Here is a 26,880-nt window from a genome sequence, read left to right as displayed (position 1 = left end):
AAACATATGATAGGAACGTGCACTTGAACGTTTGCGGTTTGACCGTGAAACTTTTCGAGGATTGTGACCTTGATTTTAAAAATTCGATTCATAAACAAATGCAGTCTTGTCAAAAAAGACGGAAAAGTCCTACTAAAGTAGAAGGGTTGGAACCCTAAATAAGATTTTTGCTGGCTTATATCTTCATCAAAATTTTCTTTATGTTTTGGTAGGAAAAAACAAGAATTTTCTGCAATTTCGAACTATGGATTCCGAATTTCGAATTTTGGTTTCTAAAATCGAATTTTCAAAATCAAAGTCCCAATTCGTGAAAAATTTCACAGCCGAAACGCAAACGTTCGAATGCACGTTTGTTTCTTTTTCAATGTTTTATTTTTTTCATCCCAAAGTTCAACATATTATTTAAAACACATTTTTCACTATGAACATGAAAAGTCGGAGTGTTTCAAACGATTAGGTGTATTTAGAAATTAAAACTGTTAGAAATATAAACGGCCCGATAAATTACTTATTTTTTACGGTCGCCATTGGGAGGGTCGCCGCACAATATTAAAGAGCTCTTAGGTTTTACGCTCAAAAACAAGCATATGGCGACGAATTGAAGAACATTCAAGATCGACATGTTCATAAGAAATTAATGAAAAGGTATTTTGCTGTTCTGAATTGAAGATGAGAGCGAGTCAGTTTCTGATGATTTTTCGGATTTTAAGACATCCATTAAAATTAAAAAAAAAAATCATGGAACAGGATCCGTATTACTTAAGTGTGATTTGTAGGGTGTATTTGTAGGGTGCATTTTCGAATTTCGACACGCTTCAGAGTGGCAGAATCCCGTTGGCTCCAGAAATCTGCGAAGAAGGACGAAGGAGGACGTCAACGTAATAATCTAATGCAAATAGGTCAAGCGGCAGAACTTTCAGACCTAACATTTGAACTTCAATGAAACCGAACGCACGCACCGGAACGTTAATCGATAGGCGCTCTAAACTAGCCTGACCTTACATGGTGAGAGTTTGTGTGGGGATTATTTGGGTTCGTCATTTATTATTGATTTTAGACAGCAAAGTTCTTTCGGAAATCGGTAAATGAAATTCATTGCCTAAATCAATAACCAATTCTATGAGAATGAGAAATTTTTTTCAAAAGTTATTGCGTAAGGCACAATTTTCCAGAATGTATTGATAACCCTTTTCCGAAACAGCAGAGCGTTTTCCATTTTGGGTTTTCCCCTTCAGATTCTGGATGTTTGTGATCGTGATCTTAACGTAAACAAAACTTGTTTTGCTGTTAGATGCGTTTCATCTGAATCTAAACTATCTGCGATGCAGCTGAATTGCAGCAACGCCATCATAGACCGTAAAACTAGTTTCGTTTTGAGTTACATTTCCTCTTCTCCACAAAAAAATTACAACTCTCGCTCTCTAAACACATTTAGGTAATCTAAATTTAAACCACGCTATCCCTTCCATGTGGTTTTGGGTAAATGCGTCATCAAAAACCAAATAGCTTTTTACTTCCGAAAACAGTTCATAATGTGATGTTTGTTTTGTTTGATCAACCGAGTAGCAGTCAGTGTCAAGTTCAACACCAAATATGCAAAGATCAGATCTTATCGCACATTGGCCCGGTTTTTTTTCCTGTAGCTAGAAACTTATCGAAATCTCTTCCGAACGTTAACCTCACTTTCTGAGTGAGACCACTAATCGATATTCGTGCAGAATCGAACCTTGGTATGTCTAGTGTAATAATCGAAAAAAGATTAGCAATAAGGCAGTGCCACACCAGCTGAGACCGATCCGGGAATTGATCGAAACTTCTAAACTCGAGATCCCCTTCGAAGAACGAACTCTGATCTGGCAGCCTGCGGTGTGGGGCATGTCTTTTCATATTCGTTTCTGTCGCTTGATCGCCCTAGAAGGTTTGGTCGACATTATTTGCATTAGCCATTTACGGCACAGTGGGATAAATAAATTAAAACCATTTGACCTGTCAGACGGGTGTGTAAGGACTATGTTTGGACATGAATTTATTTTTTCTCTTCCTCCTTAATAGTTTTGACCCATTGCGTCCAGCTCCATCATTGATAGTTCCGGCTTGCCGAAAATTGAAGATCAAGGCGGTATCTTAGAGTCTGTTCGGAGATGAACACTCCTTCTTTAAAAATTGACAATGGAAGAAATTGAAGTTCCTGAGTTTGAAAACTTACAAGTAGGTACCTATTTTCAATCAAATCAGTACAAACAAAAATGACAATGCATATATATTTATCCGTTAAAAACTACAATTTGCATCTTATACGCTGAGAGAAACAAAACTAGTGCACCCATGTTTTTTTTTCTTGTGAACTGGACTTACAGTTGCGTTCAAAAAAGAATGAAATCGCATGAAGCTGCGCACATACTTCAAACTTTGACAAGCTGCCATTTCTCTCTCGGTTGAAATTTTTTTATGAAAATTTCACACAATCTAGTTCAACTATAATAAACTTGAAATGAAGTTGGTCTTTCATTTTTGGTTTTAACTTTTCTTTAGCATCATTATTTGCTAACATGACAAGCAGCTAAGCATTTCATGGAAAAAGTTATAACCGTTTCAAAATAAAAAATCTGAACCTATTGAAGAGTATTTAAAAATGGCCGACTTTGCTTGCTAGAGCTTTTAATAATCTCATGAAATGTTTTTGCAAAGGTTATATGAATCAATAAATTTCCTGGCTATGCAAAGCAGTTTTTAGAGATTTTCTATTTCCAACCTACCTTTCAAATAAGCAGTCAAAAATACAAAAATTTAAAAATATAATATTGAAAAAAAAATATTGTTTCACATCAAATATCTTTTCTGGTGTGAAAGTAAGGTTTGTGCTTTGTTGACATGAATTTTACTGCAAGAATCAAGGAATATTTTTCATCCAAAGTTATATTTTTTGGAACTTTCAGTACATCTTTGGCGATTTTTGAATGAAAAATTTTGGGTTTCCAATACAAATTTCCATACAAATTTGGAACTCGTTGCGCTTATTCAGGACTAGATGGATCGCTTCCAAAATTTCAAATTTCAAAATTATTGCAATTTCTAGCAGCAAAAACAACCAAAAAGAGTTATGGGAGGTGAAAAATTTAAGAATTTGAGATTTCCCTACAAAGCTTGCAGCTTTCTTATGCCCATATTCAACACCTTATCTATCTAATAAGATACGAAGTTACGGTCTTCAAAAAAGTTTTTCACCGGAAAATTATCTTTAGAGAAATTATAAACTGGCACAAAAATCATAAGCAAGCTCGGATCCTTAAAAATTCTGCAAAAAAGTCATGAATGAGTATTGAATCAAAAGAAAGACTTTTAGACCCCAGGGTTTGAAAAGTTCAAAATTGACCCCAAATCGACTCAGTCTAGAAGAACATTTGACGCACGTAAAAAAGTTTAGAGAGATTTAGGGTTATCTTTTGCATTTTCATATATTTCATACGAATACAATTGGTACATATGTCTATTGGAAACCTTAATATCAAAAACTATATTCTAACTAGAATGCTTTTATATTTCTAAATGTTCCATTATCAAAATTTAAATTTGAGCACAGAATGAAAAGATATTTTTCGTTTCATTTTTGATTTCCCATATATCTAAATATAAGCCTTTCCTCTTACTAAGTGTATGGGAAAATATAGTTTTTTTTAGAATATTATTATGTTTACTAATAAAAACAGACTTTGCTTCCTTTTTAATTCAAAAGGAAAATTTTGTAGGACTTTCTATAGTTTGTAAAAAGATTTTAATCGTTTTCTAGGAAAAACGCTTTTCAGTACGAACTGTTGTTACAATTCGTCATCACTCCAATTTAAAAGTTTAAAGGAGCTTAAAGTTAGAAAAATGTATGTTGGACGTTGAATGATTATTGATATTCAAAGACTTAAAATCCTTGTTTTCTGTGTACTTTCAAAAAACAAATTCTCAATTCAAATTTTGTCCTGGAAGACCTGTTTTTTTTTCTACAAACAGTAAAAAACTGCTTTCTAATATGATGTTCCGTATAAGATCATTGAATTATTTAGCAAGCAATTAAACAGCATCATATAGCAAGGTTGTCAAAATCACAAAAAAAAATCCTTACTTCACTGGTTTTGAGGCAAACTTCATTAAAATTACAGTTAACATTCTTGATAATACAATTAGGTTTTAACAGATTTCATAGATTTTCATAATTTAATTTAGATACACCTTTTTTAAACAATTTAGAAAGGCTTCCTAAAGCTGGTTTATGAAAATCTTATGACTTTGGCTATGTTGATTGCTTATTTTTAAGTTAAATTTTTAAATTTATCGATGTTTGACATGATTTTTGTATGAAATTTCTGAAAATATCATCACGGTAATCGTTACAAACTTTTTGCACCGAATCACATAATAACACTCATTTCCATCAATATTCCAGAACAAAAATTTATATACTTGTTAATAGTCTTCGTTTTGTACAGAACTAGCCTTTTTCCAAATTTGATGAAGTAATTAAATTTTCAAAAAAAAAAAAACGGCAAAATAAAAAGCCTTTTAAAGAGCCCAATAAAAGTTTCATATTCTAGAAAAAGTTATCTACTCTATTGCTGGACTGTTGTTAAAATTTAACAGGAAGAAATTATTACCTAAAATGCGTTTATGAGCCATTTTGATAGATTCAAACAGCAGAGATCAGCGTTGAGAATAAAGTTCTTAGAATCAAGCTGGATATTAAGGGTTTTAGTTATTTTTTCATGTACTCATGAATTCATCATTTGAGCTTGAATACGTTATTAAACTGCTTGCTGGAATAATGATAAGGATTCTCGATTGGATTTAGATCAAGAGAATAGGCTGTCCACTCAAGAATTTCATATTTTAACAGCTATAGATAACTATTTTTACCGTGTTAACTAAAATTGAACGTATCTTAAGCATTTCTATTACGTTTTCCTGGCAAAATTGTTGTAATTCTTGCTGTAGAAAGCTTCCTTTGATTTGCTAATACACCACAGCGAAAGCTTCTGCTCAGGGTAATGTGAGCTATCTGGTCCATCGAGCTTAATCATAACATTATTTCATTAACCGGTTTACTGTTAAACTCAAAATTGAGCCTGGATATTAGAATATATTCATTATTATAAATAGAAAGTGCAAGCTTAGAATAATTCATAAAAATTTCTAAGAACTAACAACTCATCGAGACAGCTCCGCGAAATCTTCATGAAACTTCTACAAAATGGAGGTGTATTTACAAAAAACATTCAAACGATTTTGTAATCCATTTCTAAGATCCGGTTAGAAATTTCCTTTCTGGTGAGTATAATTGTAATGCAGATTTTTGCGTTAATATGCTCAATATTCAGATACAAGTTGAATTCAAATATAAAATAATCTGAACAACTATCTTTAACAATTTGTCAAAAATTGTGTGTTTCGTTTTTTTTAATCTAATAAGGTCAAACTGTCTCAAATCGTGAAAACTTTTCAATCCACTATTTAAAATTTATATACTGTTACTGAATCAACTCTGATAGTAAATTGAATGAGATGTAAGTTTTTTTCACAAACTACCAAATATTTCTATATGTACGAAATGTCCTCCTAAGTTTCAGATTTGTAATACACTAAGGGCATTTTCTAAAGACATTTGATAGCTGATGAACATTTTCTCTCTTATGCATGGTTTTGGATTTTTTCTTCTACTTTGAATAACGTAAAATAAAATATTGCAGCTGAATCATGTTTTAAAACTATTATTTTTTATTAGGTTTCAAGGTTTCTTGAACTATAAATTTCGAACAGATGGGAAGACTTTAAAAGGTGAAAAAATATGGACGAATGGAGGTTATGGGTGGTGCTATTTTTATTTACCATATTTCTTAAAGATTTTTTTTTTCATATTTTTAAGGTTGTTTTACGGAAAATGATTAAAATTATATTCGCAATGTTGAACAGTTTTAAATAAATTGTATAAAAAAATTTAAAATAACAGTCAAAAACAACCTTGCAAACAATCAAAGAATAGGGAGGTACTATTTTTGTGTATAAAATTCCCTTTATCAATTCAGTTCAACTAGATCTCGTCCAGCCAGCTGCAAAGTATCGTAAACGAAGCCATATCGGATTTAGAATTGATGGTGCTATGCTAGCACTAGGTAAATAGCTTGATTTGGGAAAATTGATACCCCAGGTGATTCGGCGTGGGTGGAAAGCTTCTGATGGGAAGCTATACTTTACAGCCGGCTCTACTGGAAATCCAATACATTAGCGAGGCATAATGTGAGCTTTACTCCAGAATTAATGAATTCGAAAGCAATAAATTCGAGTTTCGGCGGCCACGCCGCGTTTTGTTTTCTGTATTTTATTCGACTGCGGATAATTTGCGGATTTTTGTCGACAGGTTGCTCGAAGACAGCGACGTTCTGCCGAACGATATCGGATAACCTATGTCGAATGAATCGAGAGAAAAAAAGTCTCACTTTGTTCTCTATAATATAGTGATTTTTATAGACCATTAGGATTGGATTCCATTTGGGGGCACACTCCCGGAGCTTCTTAAAATTTTTCTTTTCTCGCTAAACAGCACCAGAAGTAGCAGTGCCGGCCGGAAAGTGCGAATTGGCCATTTAGTGCGCGTGGGCTGGATGGCCTGACACGTGATATCTCTCGGCTGCTTTTGAATTTCTTTATATGTAGCCATATTGTGGTGGTTCTCGCTATAATACCTACTCCTAATAGAATGACCGACGATAGAGCCATAAAGAACAGTATTTGCCGGAATATGCAAAATTTGGCGCCGAAATAAGCGACAGACACCACTAAATATTGCCCGGATTAGTCCGAGGTGACGACAAATGTAGCTTTATATAGCGGATAATAGGTAGGTATATAGATTCAAAAAAATGCTTGGTTTACAATCAAAAACTTGATAACTGCATTTTGAGGTAGGGTGTGTGTGTGAGTTTATTTTTTTAATTTCAATAATTACATAAATTTGTAACTACAAACACATTTGCACTCTCGTGACCTTCGCGATAGATACAAAATTTTAAATTAAGCTGAAAACTATTTTAGCTGTTTTGTTGATTTGGATTTCTGAACCACTCAATTGTGTATGAAAGCCTATTTTTCCTACGTTTGTGAATCAAAAAAACCTCTCAAATAGATACGAAATCGTATTAAACTCTTTTAATCTCCTGCAGTTAACCGTCGTCCCATAATGCTACGAGATCATAGAGTGCCAAATGAAACTTAAACTGGACTGTGTGTTGGAATTGACAACAAAATACAGGGACTAAAACTTTTTGAAAATGCTTCAAAACCGTAACCCTGCTTAGTACTTATTCAAATAGTAGCACCTGAATAACAAGCAACATTTTGAAGAACGTTGAACATCGAACAAAAAAATAATCAAATTTGACACGAAATTTCTCCCACGACCTTAATACATTTCTTAAGTCCGTTGTAAATGCCTCATGCAATACTCACTGGCATTTTTCCACAAAGACCCTTCCAGCGCCATATTTGGTCATCTCCACGGAAAATAATAAAAAGGTAAAATTTATCGAACTATGCTAGGTGAACAATCGTGGAAGCCTTTTCGAGGAAAACTTACTTCACAGCTAGGTAAAGTTTACCTAAATTGAGCTGAATAAAAAGGTACAATTCACATAAAAAAGTATATCCAAAAAAGGTTAATCATACCTTGTAGCGAGGTGAAGTTGACCTGGATTGAGCTAAACAAAACTGTACAATTCATCTCGAAAAAAGCTAACTTTTTGCCAAACCCGTTTTTTGAGATTATCTGTTTTCTTATTCCGGAACAAGTTTTGCTTCGTGCCAATATGGGAAAATCGGAACAGAACAATTTAAAAGGCAAATACAAAATTATTGCGACACATTCAACAGGGCATAACTTTTAACCATTGGGTAAAAACCAACCAAATTTTGCACACATTCTCATTGATGTGTATTGTTTACATGCCGTTGAACTTGTAAGCGTTGCTAGTCTGTCGGAGGATGTTGCGGTGATCTTTTTGTAAATTTAATTAAATAACGTTGCCGTGGTGTTCGTGGGGGCTTAAGGGTTTCTCTTTGGTGAGGCAGTTCACAAAGCCACCCTAACCCAGTAAACGACAAAGCGAAAATGTTCGTTCTACAACCCGCCACCAGAGGACCGCTGGAAGATGTGAGCCGCATGTGGAGCGAATTAGCGAAGGGGCGAAATGATCGGGCAAAGCGAAAACAGACGCGGACGAGGGCAATGATCGGTAATGGGGTTAAAGCAGGTCAAGACGGAAATAGTCATAGACTTTGCCATTAGTTCGCGAACACATTGAGAGATCACACTTAGATCCTCTAATAGTTTCAAATTAAGAAACGGTGGTGTTTTGTTCTTCTTGTTAAATTGTGGAACAGGAACTACGACCCGCAGAAGAGTCCCAGAAGAAATATATTGGTGACATAAAATATTGGAACTACAGGTAATCCTACGCCATTTTACCGTTGCCCATAACCGTCCCCTAATTGGTTCCTGAACATTAACTTCCTGAACAGCGGGGTCCTAGTTTTGAGTTAAACTCTAAACTGACTCAATCCCAGAGCGTCTTGCGCGTCGCCCTATAACGTCGACCAACAACCGCTACAACGTTGGTTTGATCTACACCGATACCTGGTTCAGCACCCAAGGTGGGGCCAGGTACGCCATTGCCACGCGCCGCTTCGCTTACCGTCGAAGACCCAACAGTGCCCGGTTCAGCACCCAAGGTGGGACCGAGTACACTCTGCGAGAACCAGCGGACCTCAAAGCCGACATCAACGAACCCGAGCTCGACGCCGAAGGAGGAAGAAGGAGCACATTCCCGCTACTTTTCCCGCAACACAGCTAAAGGTCAGATAGAAGTAAGAAAGTGGTGGGTGGAATCCTAAAATAATAAAAGGTACCAATTTGCTAAGCCGAGTTTTCCCTTAGATTTCCCGAACTTCCCTGCAACGTAGTATTTTTGTGGTAAGCGTGCCGACCCTAGGGATTGATAGTGGTTCACAGCACTTTCTACCGATTGGCTAACAACCAGTCTTACAAACTCAAAATCGTGTTTTTCGATTGAACGAAAATGGAGGTGAACCAACGCGAGTCAAGAGAAAAAATTCTTTCCAAATACCAGGAATTTCCGGACCTGTCGCACCGGCAGTTGGAAAAAATGTTGAACATTCACCTTTCCACCGTCTCCAGAGTGCTGAAGTGGTTCCAGGAGCGGTTATCGTTGGACCACGGCAAAAGAGCTGGACCGGAGAACAAAATGTCGGAGGGAAAGGTGAAGCGGATGATTAAAGCAAATCCCATCGTCTCAAGCCGTGATTTGACTAAAAAGATCGGCATGTCGCAGAGCTACGTCCAGAATGCAAAGAAGAGAGCTGGACTACATACATATACAGGTACAGAACTTCCCTAACCGCGATGAGCAGCAACAATCGACGGCTAAAACTCGGGCACGGAAGCTCTTCGAGAAGATGCTGACAAAATATGGCTGCTGTGTAATGGACGACGAAACGTATATAAAAGCCGAACTTAAGCAAATTCCAGGGTTGGAGTTTTTTACCGGCAAGAGCAAGTTCGAAGTGGACGACAAATTTAAGAAGAAGAAAATGTCGAAGTTTGCCTCCAAATATCTCGTTTGGCAGGGCATCTGCTCTTGCGGACTGAGAAGTGAGCCTTTTGTGACAATGGGTACAGTAAATGGCAAGATCCACAAACCTGAGTGCCTCGAGAAGCACCTTTTGCCGTTCTTGCAGCAGTTCTAAAAGTGTCCTGGAGTGGTATGAGACCAATTCTGTCCATTTTGCTCCTAAGGACATGAGCCCGCAAAACTGTCCGAAGCTGCGCCCGGTGGAGCAATACTGGGCAATAATAAAGTGGAAACTTCGGAAGAGCAAGAACACAGTCAAAGACGAGAAGGACATGTTAAGAAAATGGAAACAAAAGCTGAGAAACTGGGATGTTCCTTTAGCTATAGACCGATGAGTTTGGTAGTCGAATATTCTTGACACTAAAGCCCCAGAAGCAAAATAAAAACAGGTTTTACAGATGACAATGGTCCACTTTGCGGAATTCTTCAAGCTCCAAGGCTTCTGAAGCTGTGAATCCATCTGAAACAAAGTGCTCTGTTGTGCACGGCTACAGTACATCACGGAGGATCTGATGATGAGTGGTTAGCATAAGGTTGTTTACCAGTTCTCTCCGAGGTTGCCTGGAGGTTAAGTGTAAAATTTGGGAAAAGTCCGGTCCGGCCCGGTTGCCCGGATTTCATTGGAAAAGCCCGGATTTTGCACGGGTTTATTCTCATTCATATTTTTTTTATTTATGCGTTTAAAACGGATTTTTTTAAACAAGTTTCACAAAAATAAACAGAGAATCTGCTGAATAACTTTGATAACAAAATTTCAATTTTTTGTTGAGTAATGGGGTTTGACCAAACTTGCCGGAATATTGCCGCATTTTGGTCGATAATTTTGAAATTAAATGCCCGGATTTTACCATTCATTATTTTTAGATAAAATGGCCCGGATAAGTGTAGAAAAAATTCTGGCAACCTTAGGTTAGTAGTATTGAACTTGAAGTTGCATTAAAAAAGCAACATAGGAGCCATAGTTTAATCTTTTTCATGAAAAAAGCCTTTTGAACTGCCCAATTGAACTGCTACATTACTTCAACAGTAATTATTTCGTTGCACGCGAAACAGTATTGAACGACCCCTCGTAGCTTTATTTACATAGTCTTAGCTATCATTGCACAGTGGTGCAGAACATCAATCTAGCTGTACGAAATTAATAGCGCCCAGGGATGAAGAGATAGACGATGTCTTCAGCAACATTGATCAATTTTACATAGAGCATCCCGCATGGAGCAGTATTATACAAGAACGATTCCCATTATCTTCTTCCCAAGACACACGAAAGATTAGCTTTATAGTTTTGGATTATTAAAGTACGATTAAACTTGTCTTTTTTTCATGGAATGGAATCGTTTGGACGCACTTTACGATACAGCGAACGGGTCGTTAAGTAGAGTAACCATTCATTTTTTTTGCTTTTTTCTGAAGAAATTTTTCTAGAAAATGTAGCAAAACGATAGATGTAATCGTCGTCTAATCTTTTTTTTTATTACTGCGGACGCTACAGCTTATCTTCAAAATATCTTTTTTCCATCAAAAATAACAAAAAGAAAAGGTTTCATTTATGATCTCTTAGAGATAATATTATTTATTCAACTATTATATCCAACTGTTTTATTTTAATTAATGATTGCATGGTTCACAAAAAAAAATCGTTCAAACTAAAAAAATTATCAACATTATCATCGGTTAGGTTTTGGAATGCTTAATGCTTAGAGTCGTGACCACAGATTTTCTATAATGTGAAACGAACGCTGGATTCTTAGTGCCCCGCAGAATGATTACTTCCAGAACCGGACTGGCGTTTCAGGTTGATTAGGATTACTGGGAAGATGGCCATTGGACTTAGCATCTTACTTGGACTGGATTGAGCTGACGATTATGGAAGACTTCTTGATGAAGGTGTTTAGGTAGAGGCTGGGAGAACAGTTGGAAGTCTTCACTCGAGGGATTTACGCCGTGTGCCATCCTGTATGGTGTACGTTGCTGGATTATCTTCTTCGTCGTCTGCGTAATTGGGAGCTCCGTTTCCAGATGTTTGTCCAATTCTGGTCTGTCTATAAATTCATTTAAAAAACATTTAAAATTTAAAAAAAAATTATCAATTGCAACTAATTACCTTACGACCTGCAGTTTGAAGACAACCAGACAAGAGAAGGAAATGAAATAAAATAAAACTAATAAAAGTTTTGACACACAAGATTTCATTTGAGGAAGTCTGGTTAATCTATATACAGAAAATTTCTCAATGGGTAATTTAAATTGAAAAAACTCAAAAACCAAGAATTAATTTTGTTATGGGATTTAGATGAAAGACAAAAAAACATTTGGTTGCAGATTTCACAAACAAGAACTGCCACCTGATTTTTAACTGAGCATACATGACTTGACAAAACCACTTGTTAATTCGGAATGGAGGTGATTTCTTTCTGATGGTTTTTACACCAAACTTTACCCAGACACCAAACACCACAAAAATAAAAATTCAACCCAATCAACACAAACTTAGAATAAATTTAAGAACAAATTAAACGCTTAGCTTGTTTTATCGAGAAATGTTTCGTCTATTTCTCCTCAGTTATTTTTTTAATTGTTAGTTCTAGAGTTTCATTAATATGGTCAACCTTGTTTGCACTCCTCAACGTTTCCAAACAAAACCGAGACCAAACCCGGAACCGGTAGCAGTAGTAGTATGTAGTTATCATTAAGGGGGAAAGGGACATCACCAAACACACTCAAAATGCGTGCGCCCACTGCGGCAATCATTTAGCTCATGAGAAATTTTTGAACCAGGACTTACCGCTCACTTTGAGGCTTTTCGATTTGGTGGACTTTTTGCGGGGATCCGGATTCCCGACCGACATCTCCCGGCCCGACTCGATGGCCATCGCCTCGTCCGAATCGTTTCCGGCCTGGACCTTGATCAGCTTTTTGAGGTTGGCGATCTGTAAAAGTACAAATAATTAGTAGTTTGGGTAGACTCGGTAAGAAATTTATCAATTAACCTCAGTGTCGATTGCATCTTTATGTTTCAGGCGTTTTTGTTTTTCCGAATTTGCCCGGTCGATTTGGTTCTCCAGGCATGCCAGAACCGTCTCGCAAGAGTCGCACCATTCCTGTAGGGTTCCCACGATTTCTGCAATATTGCCGGTGCGAATGTCCCGCCCAATCGCATAATCAACCTCCAACTGTTTGTTCTTTTGGTCCAGCTTACCATGGATAATGTCCCCGTAGATGGCCTCAATAATCAGATCCTCGAGATCCCGAACATTTTTAATGTCAAACTCCTCTAGCAGTTCTTTATACGGGATGCATTTAGTTTTGATGGCCAACGAAACGATGGTAAAATAAACGATGGATGGAGCTTTTTGCGCATAACCGGAGTCAGCGGAATCAGCTGGCCTTCGTTGGCTAGATACTCTCGGTACGTTCCGTAGGCAAAAAGTTTCAAAGTATTGTAATAACTGGCATTTGGACCGGTCTCCAGCTATGGATGAAAAACAAACATTGAATTATCTTGAAAGTAACCGGAAGTCGAGAAAATCTCACCTCAGCGATCCGTGGCAAAACCAACAGCTCCCCGAAAACGTACACTCCGGGCGCTTCCAGAACCTGTTTGATCAGCTCCAGACAGGCTGCTCCTCGGGCCGTTTTCGAAAGAAGCACGTACTGTTCGATGGGGTTCTGGGCCGAATATTGCTGCTGGTGCGGCGAGTTCTCGAACTCGAGATTCAAATCGGGCGTCATCGCGGCGAATGCTTCTGGCTTATTCCTTTACCGGTGTTCCGGAGATTGAATTTTTCTCCGTACAGAAATAAGCAGCTGATTTTCTGGCCTGTTACGCTCGATTTTCACTTGGCCTTTCACTTTCCAACACTTTCAAGCAACCAAAACACGCCATTTGTTTTTTGGTTTGTTGGCAGCGGAGACACACGTCACACTCGGATGTATTCGGAGTTTATTTTTACGGATTATTGCTCTTATCTTTCAAAAATATTTTTCAATCATTCCAAGCGAAGACACATAAAAGATGAAAAAGTTGTTAAAAATTAAAAGATTTAAGAACGATTACTGGAATAGTCACTATTCATGTAATCAGAACAGAATAATATTCACGATTCAGGGTATGATATTTGATTATGCGGGATATTCTAGCATCAAAATTTTTGCCGAGATTATTGTTGAGGATAAGCGGAACCATTTCCATTTGAATTAGCGGGGGAATCAGTGCAACTAATATAGATTTGAACGATGTCAGGTTTAAAAAACTGTTTTTTCAAGAGATTTTTTTTTACTTTGACTGTAACTCCAGAGAGTGATAGGACTTTGACATATTCAACAAACTTATGTATTTTGATCAGATAAACAACTTAGTCGAAGACATCAAAGCCCTAATTTGAAAAATAAAAAAGTGAGCATTTCTATCTCGCTATAGGCAAAAACTTTGATGCTAGAATATGCTCCATGTAAAATTGCTGTTGCTGAAGACATCAAACGTCTATCTCTTCATCCCTGGGCGCTATTAATTTCGTACAGCTAGATTGATGTTCTGCACCACTGTGCAATGATAGCTAATACTATGTAAACAAAGCTACGAGGGGTCGTTCAATACTGTTTCGCGTGCAACGAAATAATTACTGTTGAAGTAATGTAGCAGTTCAATGGGCGATGGAAGCGAAAAGTTATTCTTTCTCTCCTTAAGAAAAACGCCTTTAGAACTGTCAAAAGTTGGGTGAAATTATAGCTGCATCCCACTTGCACTAATGCAAAACCATCACCCAAATTCGTCAGCGCTTCCATCGCCTATTGCTGGACCCTGTAGTATATGCGGAAGCAGATCCATCCTTTCGGAGGCGTATTTATAAGATGTATTGGAGTAACGGTGAAATTTCACGAACTTCCCATCTTAAAAACTTGATATCTCCGAAACGGCTCATATTATTTTGAGTCAATAAGTGATTCTTATGCAAAATTTCACGCTTAATCTATTGGCACCATCAAATCAGAAATAAAAGTGGGGGCATTTTGAGATAATCGCAATTTAAGTTTTAAAATGCAAAATTATCTAGTTTGGCAACACTGCCGAAATTTTTTTTTATCAACTCATGTGATACAAAAACAGTTTTTTTGGCAAAAATTGCCAAATTTTCAAAAAAGGGGGGGCTGCCATTTGGGGGAGGGTGGTCCGATTCCCCCAAAACTTTGGGTTTTTCTTATTAACGTTATAATAAGTCACCTTACGGTCGTTGCAATTTCATGATCACTTGGTATGGAATGACCCATATATAAGATGTGGAAAGGAGATCATTTTGTATGGGGATTCCCCTTCCATAAATAGTGAGATTCTTGAAATTATTATACAAACCATCTTTGATCCGAAAAACCCTCGGATACCAAATTTCACTTCATTCCGACAGACCGTTTATACGTGATGGTGTTACAAAGAAAATGCCTCCATTTTTATATAGGTACAAGGCAAGAAGAGATATTGAACTCATGTTGTGTCTATCACTGAAGGTAAGATTTTGAGATAAGGTAAAGAAACAAAATATTTTATCTTGAAAATTTATAAACAGAATTTACTGTACTGTGCAGGATTTGAACATGATATCTCCCACTTTTTGAGACAACGCATTACCGCTGCAGAAATCTGTTGCAGCTTTGAGTAATGGAAAATAATGCACCGGATGACTAAACAAATTTCGATAAAATACATATTATCAAAAAATTCATATCAGTTCTATAATTAAAAAAAAACTCTGGCTCATGGCAATTTGATATTTTAGATACAGTAAATAGTTAATCGTTCTTTAGAAATAAATATAGAATAAAATGGAGATGGCCCAACTAGTTTTTTTTAAATGACTTTTATTCAAATTAATAAATATAGTCACAAAATTAGCGAATTAAATTAAAAAAAAAACAGATCGTTAGTTTTGCCAAAAGATCTGTTTGTTTTTCGGAAACCCTTCTAATAAAATTTCCAATTCGGGACCAATTTATCTTTAAATTTCACCCTATCACATAAGATGCTGGGAAATCCAACTTCGTTTGGTTTTCCCCGGTTAAATTTAATTTATTGCCTCGTATCTCGTCACTTCAGCTGACCTGGACCGAGTACAGAGCATCATCAATTATCCGAAAGGGAAGCGGCCGGCGAAACTAATTCAATCAACAATGAAAGTACCCCGACTGACAGCTTCCCCACTAATAATCCATTTAAACTGTCAGCGTCCTATCCAAGTGGAAACTATTACCAGCTGATTTACTAAAAAGCGAAAACCCTTGACCGTGAAACTGTAGATGATTTTTTTGTTCATTCTAAGGAGATTAGCCCAAAACAAATGATCAGTTCATAAATCTTCGGGGGCCTCACTTAGAGGGGGAGGGAAAACTTTCGCTCAGAATAAATAAGATAAAAGCATCATGCTACAATTCTCTCCCAATAAATCACGAAACGCGACGATGATGACGATGTTAGAGTTGATGGTTTTTTTTGCTTTCGTTCGACACGAGATAAAAAAAAACTTGTTGATTTAAATTTTTTTGGAATGTTTAAACGTCGCCATCTATCGTTTCTGCGTTATTTTCGGCGCCTTATAAATAAATTCGGCATGCAGCGTAATATTTTAAAGTTCACAACAATCCATAAATTTCGGAACCAATTAAACTTCTGACCATGCTGTTCGGTTCGTTTGGTTATTTTGGCTGGTTTTTTTTTCTTTCGTTCGATTCTTGACATCACGTTTCGTTTAGCCGGGCCAAGCTTGTGCGGGAGTCTGCTAAAGTAGGTGAAGTGTATAATCCCTCAGTTGATGACGTACAAATTTGCATTCCATCAGCATACAAGATATGCGAAAAATATCAATTATTGTGTTCGACAACTTTTTTTTTTGGCCACTTCACTGAGTTCTGATATTGAGTTTGTGTTCAGAATTGTTTCAGACATTGAATCCTTTATTCTAATTTCAAATTTTGTGATTCTGGATTTTCAAGATAAATTAGGTATTGACTTCTAAGACGACCCTAAATTGTGTCAAAAGCAGGAGTTGTATTTTTTTTTAAACTTGACTGTCTGGAATGTCCGATCAGACCACGCAAATTGCTGGTGTCATATCAAATGCAAAACAGGGGTTTTTTAATTTGGATAACCGATGATGATAACTTGATTGTTGCTTCTGTGAATGGTGGAACAATCATTCTGTCGCATCTCATCTCTCGAAAGGATGCTGGCTGGCTGAATGTGTGGTCGAAAAGTTGTTTCCGATTCATCCTCTACGATACGAATTCGGGGAAATTTGGAGACAACGAGTCCATCATCAAACAGCAGAAGGCGCCCGCATTTGGCAACATCTGTCACACGAGTGGCGCCCCCTGAGGTTTCCCGGTTATTTATACGCCTCTATACGACAGTGATATTATTTTTGGGATCGGTTTTTGATTTCTCTGTTTTTATTTTTGTCTAATCCCACTGGCATTATATGGAAAAAGGAAGGATAGAAATGTGTTTTCCAATTTGAAGAGGGGTCAGTGACTTACGACGACACTTTAGAATAAAAATTAGGTTGAAAGGAACCACAATTTAGCTTGGAGTGACTCGAATTGTGGTTTTCTTTAAAACATCATCAGTGAACTTTTCCGATGCACATTTAAATATTTATCTGACACGTTTCAACTGACCTCGTTCCCCAGTGAAGAGCTCTGTTTATCATCAATCTGTTGAATAAATAATTACCTCTCAAATCCCAGATACAATTATTTTTCGGCAGCTCCCTGTTTATGATTAAGTTTATTTCCAGTTTTCTCGTGGGCTGCCAAAAACATAAAACGGAGGCGGTTTCCCCTTTCATCGATTAAAATATATGTACACAAATCAATTAAGTGCGAGTCAGTGCGACGCATATTTCTCCGTAACCCAAGAGCACTAAATTAAACAATTCTACTTTCAATCAATCGATTGAGCAAATGATGTCTACGTAACTAGCGGAATTCCTATGAAAAATTTATTTCCCACTTCACTTTCAACTTACCGCCTGTTCGAAGTCGTTGAAGTCCTCGATACCTTCCTCCAGTCTCAGCTGACGGAGTTCGTGCATCTGCTGTCGCAAGCCGTCAACTTCCCGCTGCAAATCGGCAATCCGGTTAATGTTCCAAATCTGAAACGAAAAGATGGAGGATAAGATGAAAATACTTGGATGAGTGAAAAGTCTAACCCTCGCTCATCATTCGATGCAGATATGAAGATGATAACTTTGTCGCAAAATATTGTTGCTCCCAGAAAATGTTGACGAGTTGAAGTTGAAGTGAGATAGCAACGGAAGGCTTTAATTAGTGTATGTTTCTATTTTTAGTACCACAAGTAAAGTAATCTTGACTCTACAGCTTTCGGTCTTGCTTGGGTGTGACGTTACAGTTCCTTGACTTTGAATTTGAAACTCCCGCCAAAGTGGAAGGACTGTTTGCCGGAAGGTGCATGGGACTTGGTGCAGAGGCGTAACTCAACACAGGGATCAGTACAATTCTTTAACAAAAATCGATAAAAAAATCTAAAGTTTTGGCCAAATTATTTACATTTCAAAGTGGCTTGCATGCAAAGTCGGTCTTCCAAGTAGCGAAATTAGATTCTGTACAAGTCAGATTAAGTCAGAAACCGCTAAATGCTGTCGCGTTAAAGTTATCGATCAAACACAAATTTTTTAGGAATTTCTAAACACTATGTTGATTAAAAGTTCTGCTGAAATGAATTGGGACAATTTTAAAACAAAGTAGGTTATATTTACCCGATTTTGGCCTCTAAGAAATGGTGGACAAGTTTTCCAAGATTATAGTCTTTCTGTAATGTTCACCTTTGAATGACCTTCAAAAAATATGATTGCTTACCAGCTTGGAATACAGTGAAACATGTCTTGGCTTTAAAACTGTGCAGTATTTGAGATATACCTAACCTTTCAAACTATTGACTGAAATGCTCCTTATAGTGGCCCTCGCTTCAAATTGTGGTCGTTTATGAGAATATTATGTTGGCCGTGGCATAGGAAGGCTTGGACAAAACCCATTTTTTGAAATTTCAAAAGAATGTTCTTAATCTATGCTTTTCGGAAACAAGACCTTATACAGATCACGAATCTATAAAAAAAAAATATAAAAATTATTTGTTACTACTTTTTTAGGTAGGGGAAGTTCAATATATTGCGAATTATAAAAAAAAAACCAAAATATTTTCCAACACTTTTTAAAAAAAATATTTTAAGGGAAATAAACATAAAATTTGGTAAGGAAGTCTTCGTAAAAATATGAAATTTCATTAATTTAGGTTGTATAATTGATATTTTCAAAAGTTTTTGGTTTTCGAGATCAAACGAAAAGTGATAGAAAATCACGATTTTTCACTATGTTCAAACATCTGGAAAATGATTACCACACTGTACCCACTCTCATTCTAACTTGAACATCCTAATTAAAATCGTGCCTATTCTAAAGTTATTTACATTTGAGTGAAACATGATTTTTATAATTTTTTTGTACTTTTTAGCTTGCGTTTACACTATCGTAAGAATTCTGAAAAAAAACTTTCCCACGAAACCCTTCTCTCAATCTTGATTGAAATCTCAAATATGGTCTTTCTTAGTCATCTAAGCTGTTGATTATCCTAAGACTTCAAATTTTATTATTTTTAGTTCAAATTTCTCAAAATTTGGCCAGTTTAGACAAATAAGTGGTAGGATAGTACAGGGTCCGGCAATTGAACTGCTACATTACTTCAACAGTAATTGTTTCGTTGCACACAAAACAGTATTGAACGACCCCTCGTCGCTTTGTTTACATTAAGTCTTGAGCCTAGTCCACACTAGGCAACATGAACTGCGATTTTTGTTATGAGACGAACTTTGTTGTCTGTTGTTGTTGTTGGAAACCTGAGACGGTCTCAGTGTCTCCCGAAGAAAATGGGAGACGCTGAGACCGTCTCGAGACGAACCGTCTCCTAGTGTGGACTAGGCTTGTAACCAACGGTTCCCCAGACTGCTCAGCCAAGCAAGAACCCCCCTCTAAGCCTCAGGGTCGGCATCTTGTGATGGCGTCTTACAAGCGGCGAGCGGGAACAGCCGAGGCTTATGGGCCTCGGAATGGCTTGTCCAAGACGACGGGTGCCGGAAGGACTCTTGAATGTCGGTCACAGGTAAGGTCAACGGTCTCTGCTGGCACTGCTTGTACGGCTTGTCCACCTATGGACGTCTAGGCCGACGATCGTTGAGGGCTGCCTGTTTGCACTACTCCAATTCCGAACACCACGAGGGGGGAATTCTGGTGCAGATGATCGGCTCCCGCGGTTAAGGTACGGGCGGTCGAAGAGCCAGTCCAGGCACAGCACGGATCCAATGACGTCCAGCAATTTTGACAGATGCTGGTAATGCGGTCAAACCGGTTAAAGCCCTAGAACGGTCGGCACGGGTAGACGGATGCTGACAAGGCGGCGGGATGGAATCAACCTTAAAACGGCCAGCACTGGTTGGCGGACGCTGGCACGGCGGCGGGATGGTTTTTAAAGCCAAATATCGGGGTCCTGTAGGAACATGATGGGAGAAAGGATTGCACCAGCGTTATATTCTTGCCTTTTCGGGGTGGAGTTGGACTTTTACCTGTATGTTCGAACGCTCTTCACAGCTGGTTAATGGCGCTCGCAGGATCGTGTGGCTTCGTCGAGATCTTCCATCCAAATGAAGCGGATCTTGCATGCGATCTTTGACCCCGATCCAGGTCAAAGGCTTTGTGGTGCATCCATGGATTCCTCCCATCATGCCCTCTTGTCATTCTTGGTAATGGTGCTACCAAGACGTACAGCACCATCTATCCGCCAAATACGCTCCCGTTGACCTAATCGCGATGGTTGTGGTGCGCTAGGAAATGTCAGGTGGTCCTCCTTCGTTGCTCACTAAGGCGCTTCCTTGCATAGTACGCGCTTTTATCAAAGATCCCTATTAAACTAGGCAGCACAGGTTATGCTGGTTACAGGCTTTAGCTATCATTGGATGTAAGTGTTACTTTTGTAATCAGGTGTTATCCGGAAAAAATGATCTCGAACAGTTGCGCCTTGTTCCTAGCTGGCAAACGGCAGAAGGACATAGTTCGTGAGCTGTCCGATATGAGTGTGTGCAGACGTTTTGTATACTGCACAGTTAAAAGATACCTAGAGAACGAAAGTGCCAAAAAACGGTATGGTGGGGGACGCCGACCTACTGTGGTGACACCTGCATGGCGAAGATCGTCAAGAAGCGCCTTAAGAGAAATCCTCGTCGTAGTGCCACTAAATTGGCAGAGGATCTCAACATATCGGGTCGAAGTCTCCGTCGGATCCTGAAAGATAATCTTCAGACCAACAAGATCCAAAAAGTTCAAGACCTTGAGGTAAAGCAGAAACAAGAACGGGTAAAAAGAGCAAAGGCGCTGCTGAAGAGGGCCGCGGAAGGAAGGTTAAAGAATATCGTGTTTACCGACGAGAAACTCATCGCCGTACAGCAGCTCGTGAATAAGCAGAACGACAGAGTTTGGTTGCCAAACAGATCACGAAGCCTTGCTGACGGCCACCCGGCCCCATCACTCGTGATGGCCGGACTCCGCTGGTTTTTGTCCCTGAAGGAGTGAAGATCAACCAAAAGACATATCGGAAACTAGTTCTACAGAATGTCGTCGGCCCGCCTCGTATTTATTTCGCTGCGAAGCGGAGAATGAACTTAAAAATCACTGGGGAGTGGCCGGCGAGTTCGCCAGACCTGAACCCTATGGACTTCGCTATTTGGAGTATGTTGGAGGCCGAAGTCTGCTCTAAGAAGCATGAAGGTGTGGAGGTCCTGAAGCGACATCTCGTAGCAGCCTGGGATAAAATACCACAAGAACACCTTCGGGATTCATACGATGCGTTCCTCGACCGTCTGCGGCGAGTGGTTAAACTCAAGGGCGAACAAGTCGAACTTTACCAGTGAATTTTGAAAAAGGAAATTGTATTCAAGAGAAATTGAAGGAATTTGAAATAAAAAGTTGTTGTTTTGATCAGTTTATATGTTTAACAATGTTCGGCTTCAATTGCCGAACCTGTAGAAGCAGCTATGGTAAGTAAAAACGCCCCTTCGAGAAGCCTTTAATCGGTACTTACTGCAGCGTGGGATTACTAATTTTAAATTCAACTGTATAAATAAAATTAACCAGATATATTTACTAATTGTTTACCAGTTCACAAGTTACATATAATTTCTCTGGGATATAATAACCATTCTTCTACGATGAAGGTTGTTTATTTTTGAGATCCTATACGATTGCGCCCTTTCGAGCATCAGGAACTTCAATAGCTTATTTGTAACTTTTCAAACTTCGCCATTGAATCAGAAAAAGTCGTACTCAAGCAATAGGCGATGGAAGTTATTCTTTCTCTCATCATTCTCTTCGTCGATGTATTTGGAAAAGGGAAATTAAGAGGATCATCCTAGCACTTATTTCTTCAAGGGTGAATGCAAATTTAAATTATGATGGTAAAAATCCGAAAACAAAAAAAAAAATAAAACATTCGATTTAGGCAACACAAATTGTTTGGGCGTGTTGTCAAAATCGAACGGGGTCTGTATTCCTAGTGTTATAGATTTCATTCAAATTTTAAACACAAAAATAAAAATTTATAACCATTCTTGATATTGTTCGTTCTATTTTTTTAAATCTGCTGATTTCGATGATAAGTTTTGAAAAAAAAAATTTTAAAGTTTTTTTCTCGATTTTTGTTAAGTAAGGAATTACTTGGGTTTTGATCAAATTTGCCTGGATATTACCGGATTTTTTATCGGAATTTTCGAAAACAAATTTTCAGGAGTTTGCCAGGTTTTTAAATAAAATAGCCTAGATTCGTCATGGAGCTGTTTATAATATAACTTAAATGAGTATACAGTTCAATGCTTGACCTTAAAAATGTAAAAGAAAATTTGCACTTCCGATGGGATTGATAAGTTTGGAATATTAAGTACAGAATTGAACTTTCAGCCTTCCATTTGAAGTTGAAATAAAAAGTAGTGTGACTAGAAACCAGGAACTGATAGCTAGAAAATATGGTGGTACTCGTAGTTTAAAATGTCTTATTTTTACGATTCTGTATCAGAGTAAAAGCTTAATAAAACCATGTAAAATAACCTTTATTGAAGAGAAAAAAGCATTTTGAAGAATTTGTTACAATCATAAAATATTCTGATTTTTATATTAAAAAAATAATTTTGTAGTTCGCTTTGAACTAATACCGTCAAACATCATGCAACAGCTGGGATAGATGCAACATTTTTATACCACAGCACTTGTCTAATTTTTATTTTAAGATAATGTTTTCGAGGTATAATCTAATGATTACAAACTGATGTTGACATACTAAGTTTGAATAATCTTAGGCTTGTTTTTTAACGTTTTTGAAACTCATAGGAAATTTAAAAAAATCTGGCAATAGATGTAGATACAAATATCAACATTTTTTGATGCCGTAAAAAAATTTCACCCATGATGACGGATTGGCTAAATCCTATCACCCCAGCGTAGGAAGACTGAATAAAAAAAGAAAAAAAATCGTTCAAACATCAAATTTTCCTCATCAATCTACCGACCAGTGCGCAGGTTCAAAATCTACTGTCTTATTTATTGATTTTAATAAAACTTTTTTGATGCTGAAAAGCACTTGTCTTGCATTGAACAATTATTTTATTAGTTTTTGTTTTGTTCTGGATTTTTTTCAGGTTCAGGCGCATAAATTCGCTCAAATTTCGTTGAAGTTTTTGAAGCTGATGAATAATAATTTTTTGATTAATGATTGTTCCTAGAAAAAACTTAAATAACAGAATTAGATTTTTGGTAGTTCCCATGGACCGCTTTTTATTTAGTTCATAATGTATATTTACGACAGAGTTTATAGACTGGCATTGGATAATCTAGCTGGTGTATTCGATTTCGATGTTTACTTCTGAATCTGCTGTTATTATCTCAGAAGACCTAAATTTTGTACATAAACAACTGAGTAACATGACCCGCAACAAGAAACTAATCATCTGAAGTTAAAATTTGGACGTTTACAATGTTTTCAAAAATTGCTGGCTTTTTGCCGAACGGGAAAAAACGATACAGCGAATTTAAGTCTTCCTCCCCTAGCCCTATCACCTACAAACAAACTTTATAATGGCTTTATTATCCTATACCTACACTTTTGCTGTAAACATATTTTCCGAACAATCATCAATTTTTTAAAATTAACATTTTCATTATTTAGTCACCTGTCTGCGGTGAAATGCAACAAAATGCAAATCAAAATGACTTCGCATAAATCTCGTTTCTATGTGCTGGAATATGATTGATTTGCACTACGCCTTTGTTAATATTTAAATTTCATCCATCCAAAACTTTTGTTTTTCATAATTTAAACTAGTAAAATTTTCAATAGTACGCTTTACCCCTGAATGTATGCAGCACACTTTATTGGCAGGAAAAAATGTACAATTTTGTTCGAAAAAAAAACCCAAAATAACTGCAATTGAAGAAGAATCTGTTCCAAAAATTCATTCTGATAATCTTTTTTTTTCTGTTTTAAACGAACACAAGCACATATTGGATCTCAATGTAAATTAATGTTTCCTCGAAGAAAATCCATTAACTTAACATTAAGTCGTACATCGCATTTTACAAATGCTTACAACGATCGCTTACTTTCACCAAATCAGCGATTTAAATAGTGACTTTTCAGTAAGCGATATCGAACACTGCTAGTTTTAATGAATTATTTGCAATCTGCCGATTTCAACTAGACTATGATGACGCCTCTGCACTATGTTTAACTAGTGCGAACCCGTAAGTGGCGGTGTAGTCTTCAAACATCAGTCACCGCAACCGAGGACTTGGGATGTGCTGTTGGAGGTTTGCCGCAAGGTAAGTAAGTATCCATCACTCTCCCCACATGCAAGCATCTTTAAACAATATGGACGATAAAACCGGGACGGAATTCCCTCTTCCTCGGAAGAATGACTGGATGAGGAGAGGATATCATATCCAAAAGGTGCAGTCTGTCTTTCCACGCTGTTTGGAGGAAATACACTGAGGTTTTTTTTTACGCGGTATTTCGTCCCGCGTAAAAAGAAACCGCGTAAAAAAAAACCGCGTTAATTCGAAAATCCGCGTAAAAAAAACCGCGTTAATGCGAAAATCCGCGTAAAAAAAAACCGCGTTAATTCGAAAATCCGCGTAAAAAAAAACCTCGTTAATTCGAAAATCCACGTAAAAAAAACCCCGAAATTCGAAAATCCACGTAAAAAATCCATTTTAATTAAAAAACTCGTGCAAAAAAGCACGTTACTAAAAAACCGCGTAAGAATCATGATTATTTAAAAATTTACGTACAATGATAGTTTATTTTTAAGATAAAAAACAAAATCAATTAGATTAATAGAATAGTAGAATATAGTGAGGCTTATTTGACAGTGTGGAATTCAGATTGTCTCATGTCTCAGGTCTCATGTTCCATGTCTCAGGTCTCATGTTCCATGTCTCAGGTCTTAGGTCTCATGTCTCAGGTCTTATGTTCCATGTCTCAGGTCTCAGGTCTCATGTCTCATGTCTCAGGTTTCAGGTCTCATGTCTCATGTCTCAGGTCTCAGGTCTCATGTCTCATGTCTCAGGTCTCATGTCTCATGTCTCAGGTCTCATGTCTCATGTCTCATGTCTCATGTCTCAGGTCTCATGTCTCAGGTCTCATGTCTCAGGTCTCATGTCTCATGTCTCAGGTCTCATGTCTCAGGTCTCATGTCTCATGTCTCATGTCTCATGTCTCATGTCTCAGGTCTGAGGTCTCGGGTCTCATGTCTCAGGTCTCATGTCTCATGTCTCAGATCTCGAGTCTCATATTTCAGGTCTCAGGTCACAGATCTCATGTATCACGTTCTTAGTCTCAGAGCTAAGATTTTCCCAACTACAAAAAGATTCTAAGTGTTTTCCTTTGAAAAAGTCTTAGAATTTTTTCTTTGAAAAACCGCGTTAATTCGAAAATCCGCGTAAAAAAAAACCGCGTTAATTCGAAAATCCGCGTAAAAAAAAACCGCGTTAATTGGAAAATCCGCGTAAAAAAAGCCGCGTAAAAAAAAACCGTGTAAAAAAAAACCGCGTAAAAAAAACCTCAGTGTAGTTGCTTTACGCGACACACGAGCAAACTCTCGCGACAACTGCATCCGGTCGTTTTTAATTCATCATCTCCATTCCTTCCAGAATGTGAACATAGGTGGACCAAGACCCGGTAGATTTGGGGGAAATAAATTTTGCGGGAGCCGTCTCGACGCCCGACTGATGTATGTCTCAGTATCATTTCATTTGATCCTCTTGAACGAATTAACTGACGGCTCTTGTCGACTACGCCGGTTGAAATATCAAGTGCTTACGGGATTCATGTGATATCATATTTTAAATTTTTCGCGAATGAATTGATACACGGCCTTTTGGGCGGTTCATTGACGTAACATACGGTTGAACTTTTTTAGCACTTAATCAACGATATGTCTCCCAAATTAGAAGAAATTTCTTTCGTTTAGGGTGAATTCCTCTTCAAATAAAGCTATCATCCGATGAAGTCAGAATAAATATCAATTTCACTCAGAACCATTTAGACCTGTTACTGACCATAAGACATTGAGCTCTACAAGTCGTAAACTTTGTAACGACTGACAGGTACAGATGCTATTTACAAAAACGCATATACTGCTGCTGGTATGTTATTGGGTTTTAGTATTTTTGACCATGACCATCATCATCCGTGCGCAAAAATAATGCACTCTTGTCATCGTCCTCTGTTGCAGCGGCCGACGCGGCGATCGTCTCGATTATTGCTCTTTGCCAAATGATTTCAATCTGTGGAAATGTGAAATCGAAAGACTCTGAACTGAGGTTGGGGGTGGATCGTTTTCAAAATACGGTTTTTTTTACTATATTTTATTTTCCATCCATTTGTCGTCGGACTCATTTCCCGGTGTTGTCAAAATATAGTTAAAACTAGCAAATCACTGAAAGATAAATACGCTACTACGTGTTTTGAAAATAGAGGTGTTAAAGGGTAATTCTGCTATTGTAAATACACTTGTAAAAGGGGATCAACTGCTCAACTGTCACATCAAAAAATAATAACTGCTCGTGAATTAATGTGACAATTAAGTACCGTCAAACG

The 26,880-nt window shown here is 37.5% G+C and overlaps 1 protein-coding gene and 1 pseudogene across 1 annotated transcript in view; both read right to left on the bottom strand.

Annotated features, from left to right (window-relative positions):
- Positions 1–26,880, bottom strand: part of LOC129756839 (protein eiger) — a 56,132-nt gene that overhangs the window by 20,450 nt on the left and 8,802 nt on the right. Inside the window, exon 2 of the mRNA XM_055753870.1 lies at positions 17,699–17,824. Coding sequence (XP_055609845.1) covers positions 17,699–17,824 — 126 coding nt within the window. The remainder of the gene's footprint in view (positions 1–17,698; positions 17,825–26,880) is intronic.
- Positions 11,274–13,690, bottom strand: LOC129756840 (COP9 signalosome complex subunit 7b-like; annotated as a pseudogene).

Source organism: Uranotaenia lowii, chromosome 3 (assembly GCF_029784155.1).
Source record: "Uranotaenia lowii strain MFRU-FL chromosome 3, ASM2978415v1, whole genome shotgun sequence".
Classification (NCBI taxonomy): domain Eukaryota; kingdom Metazoa; phylum Arthropoda; class Insecta; order Diptera; family Culicidae; genus Uranotaenia; species Uranotaenia lowii.
This window is presented reverse-complemented; position numbering and strand designations above follow the sequence as displayed.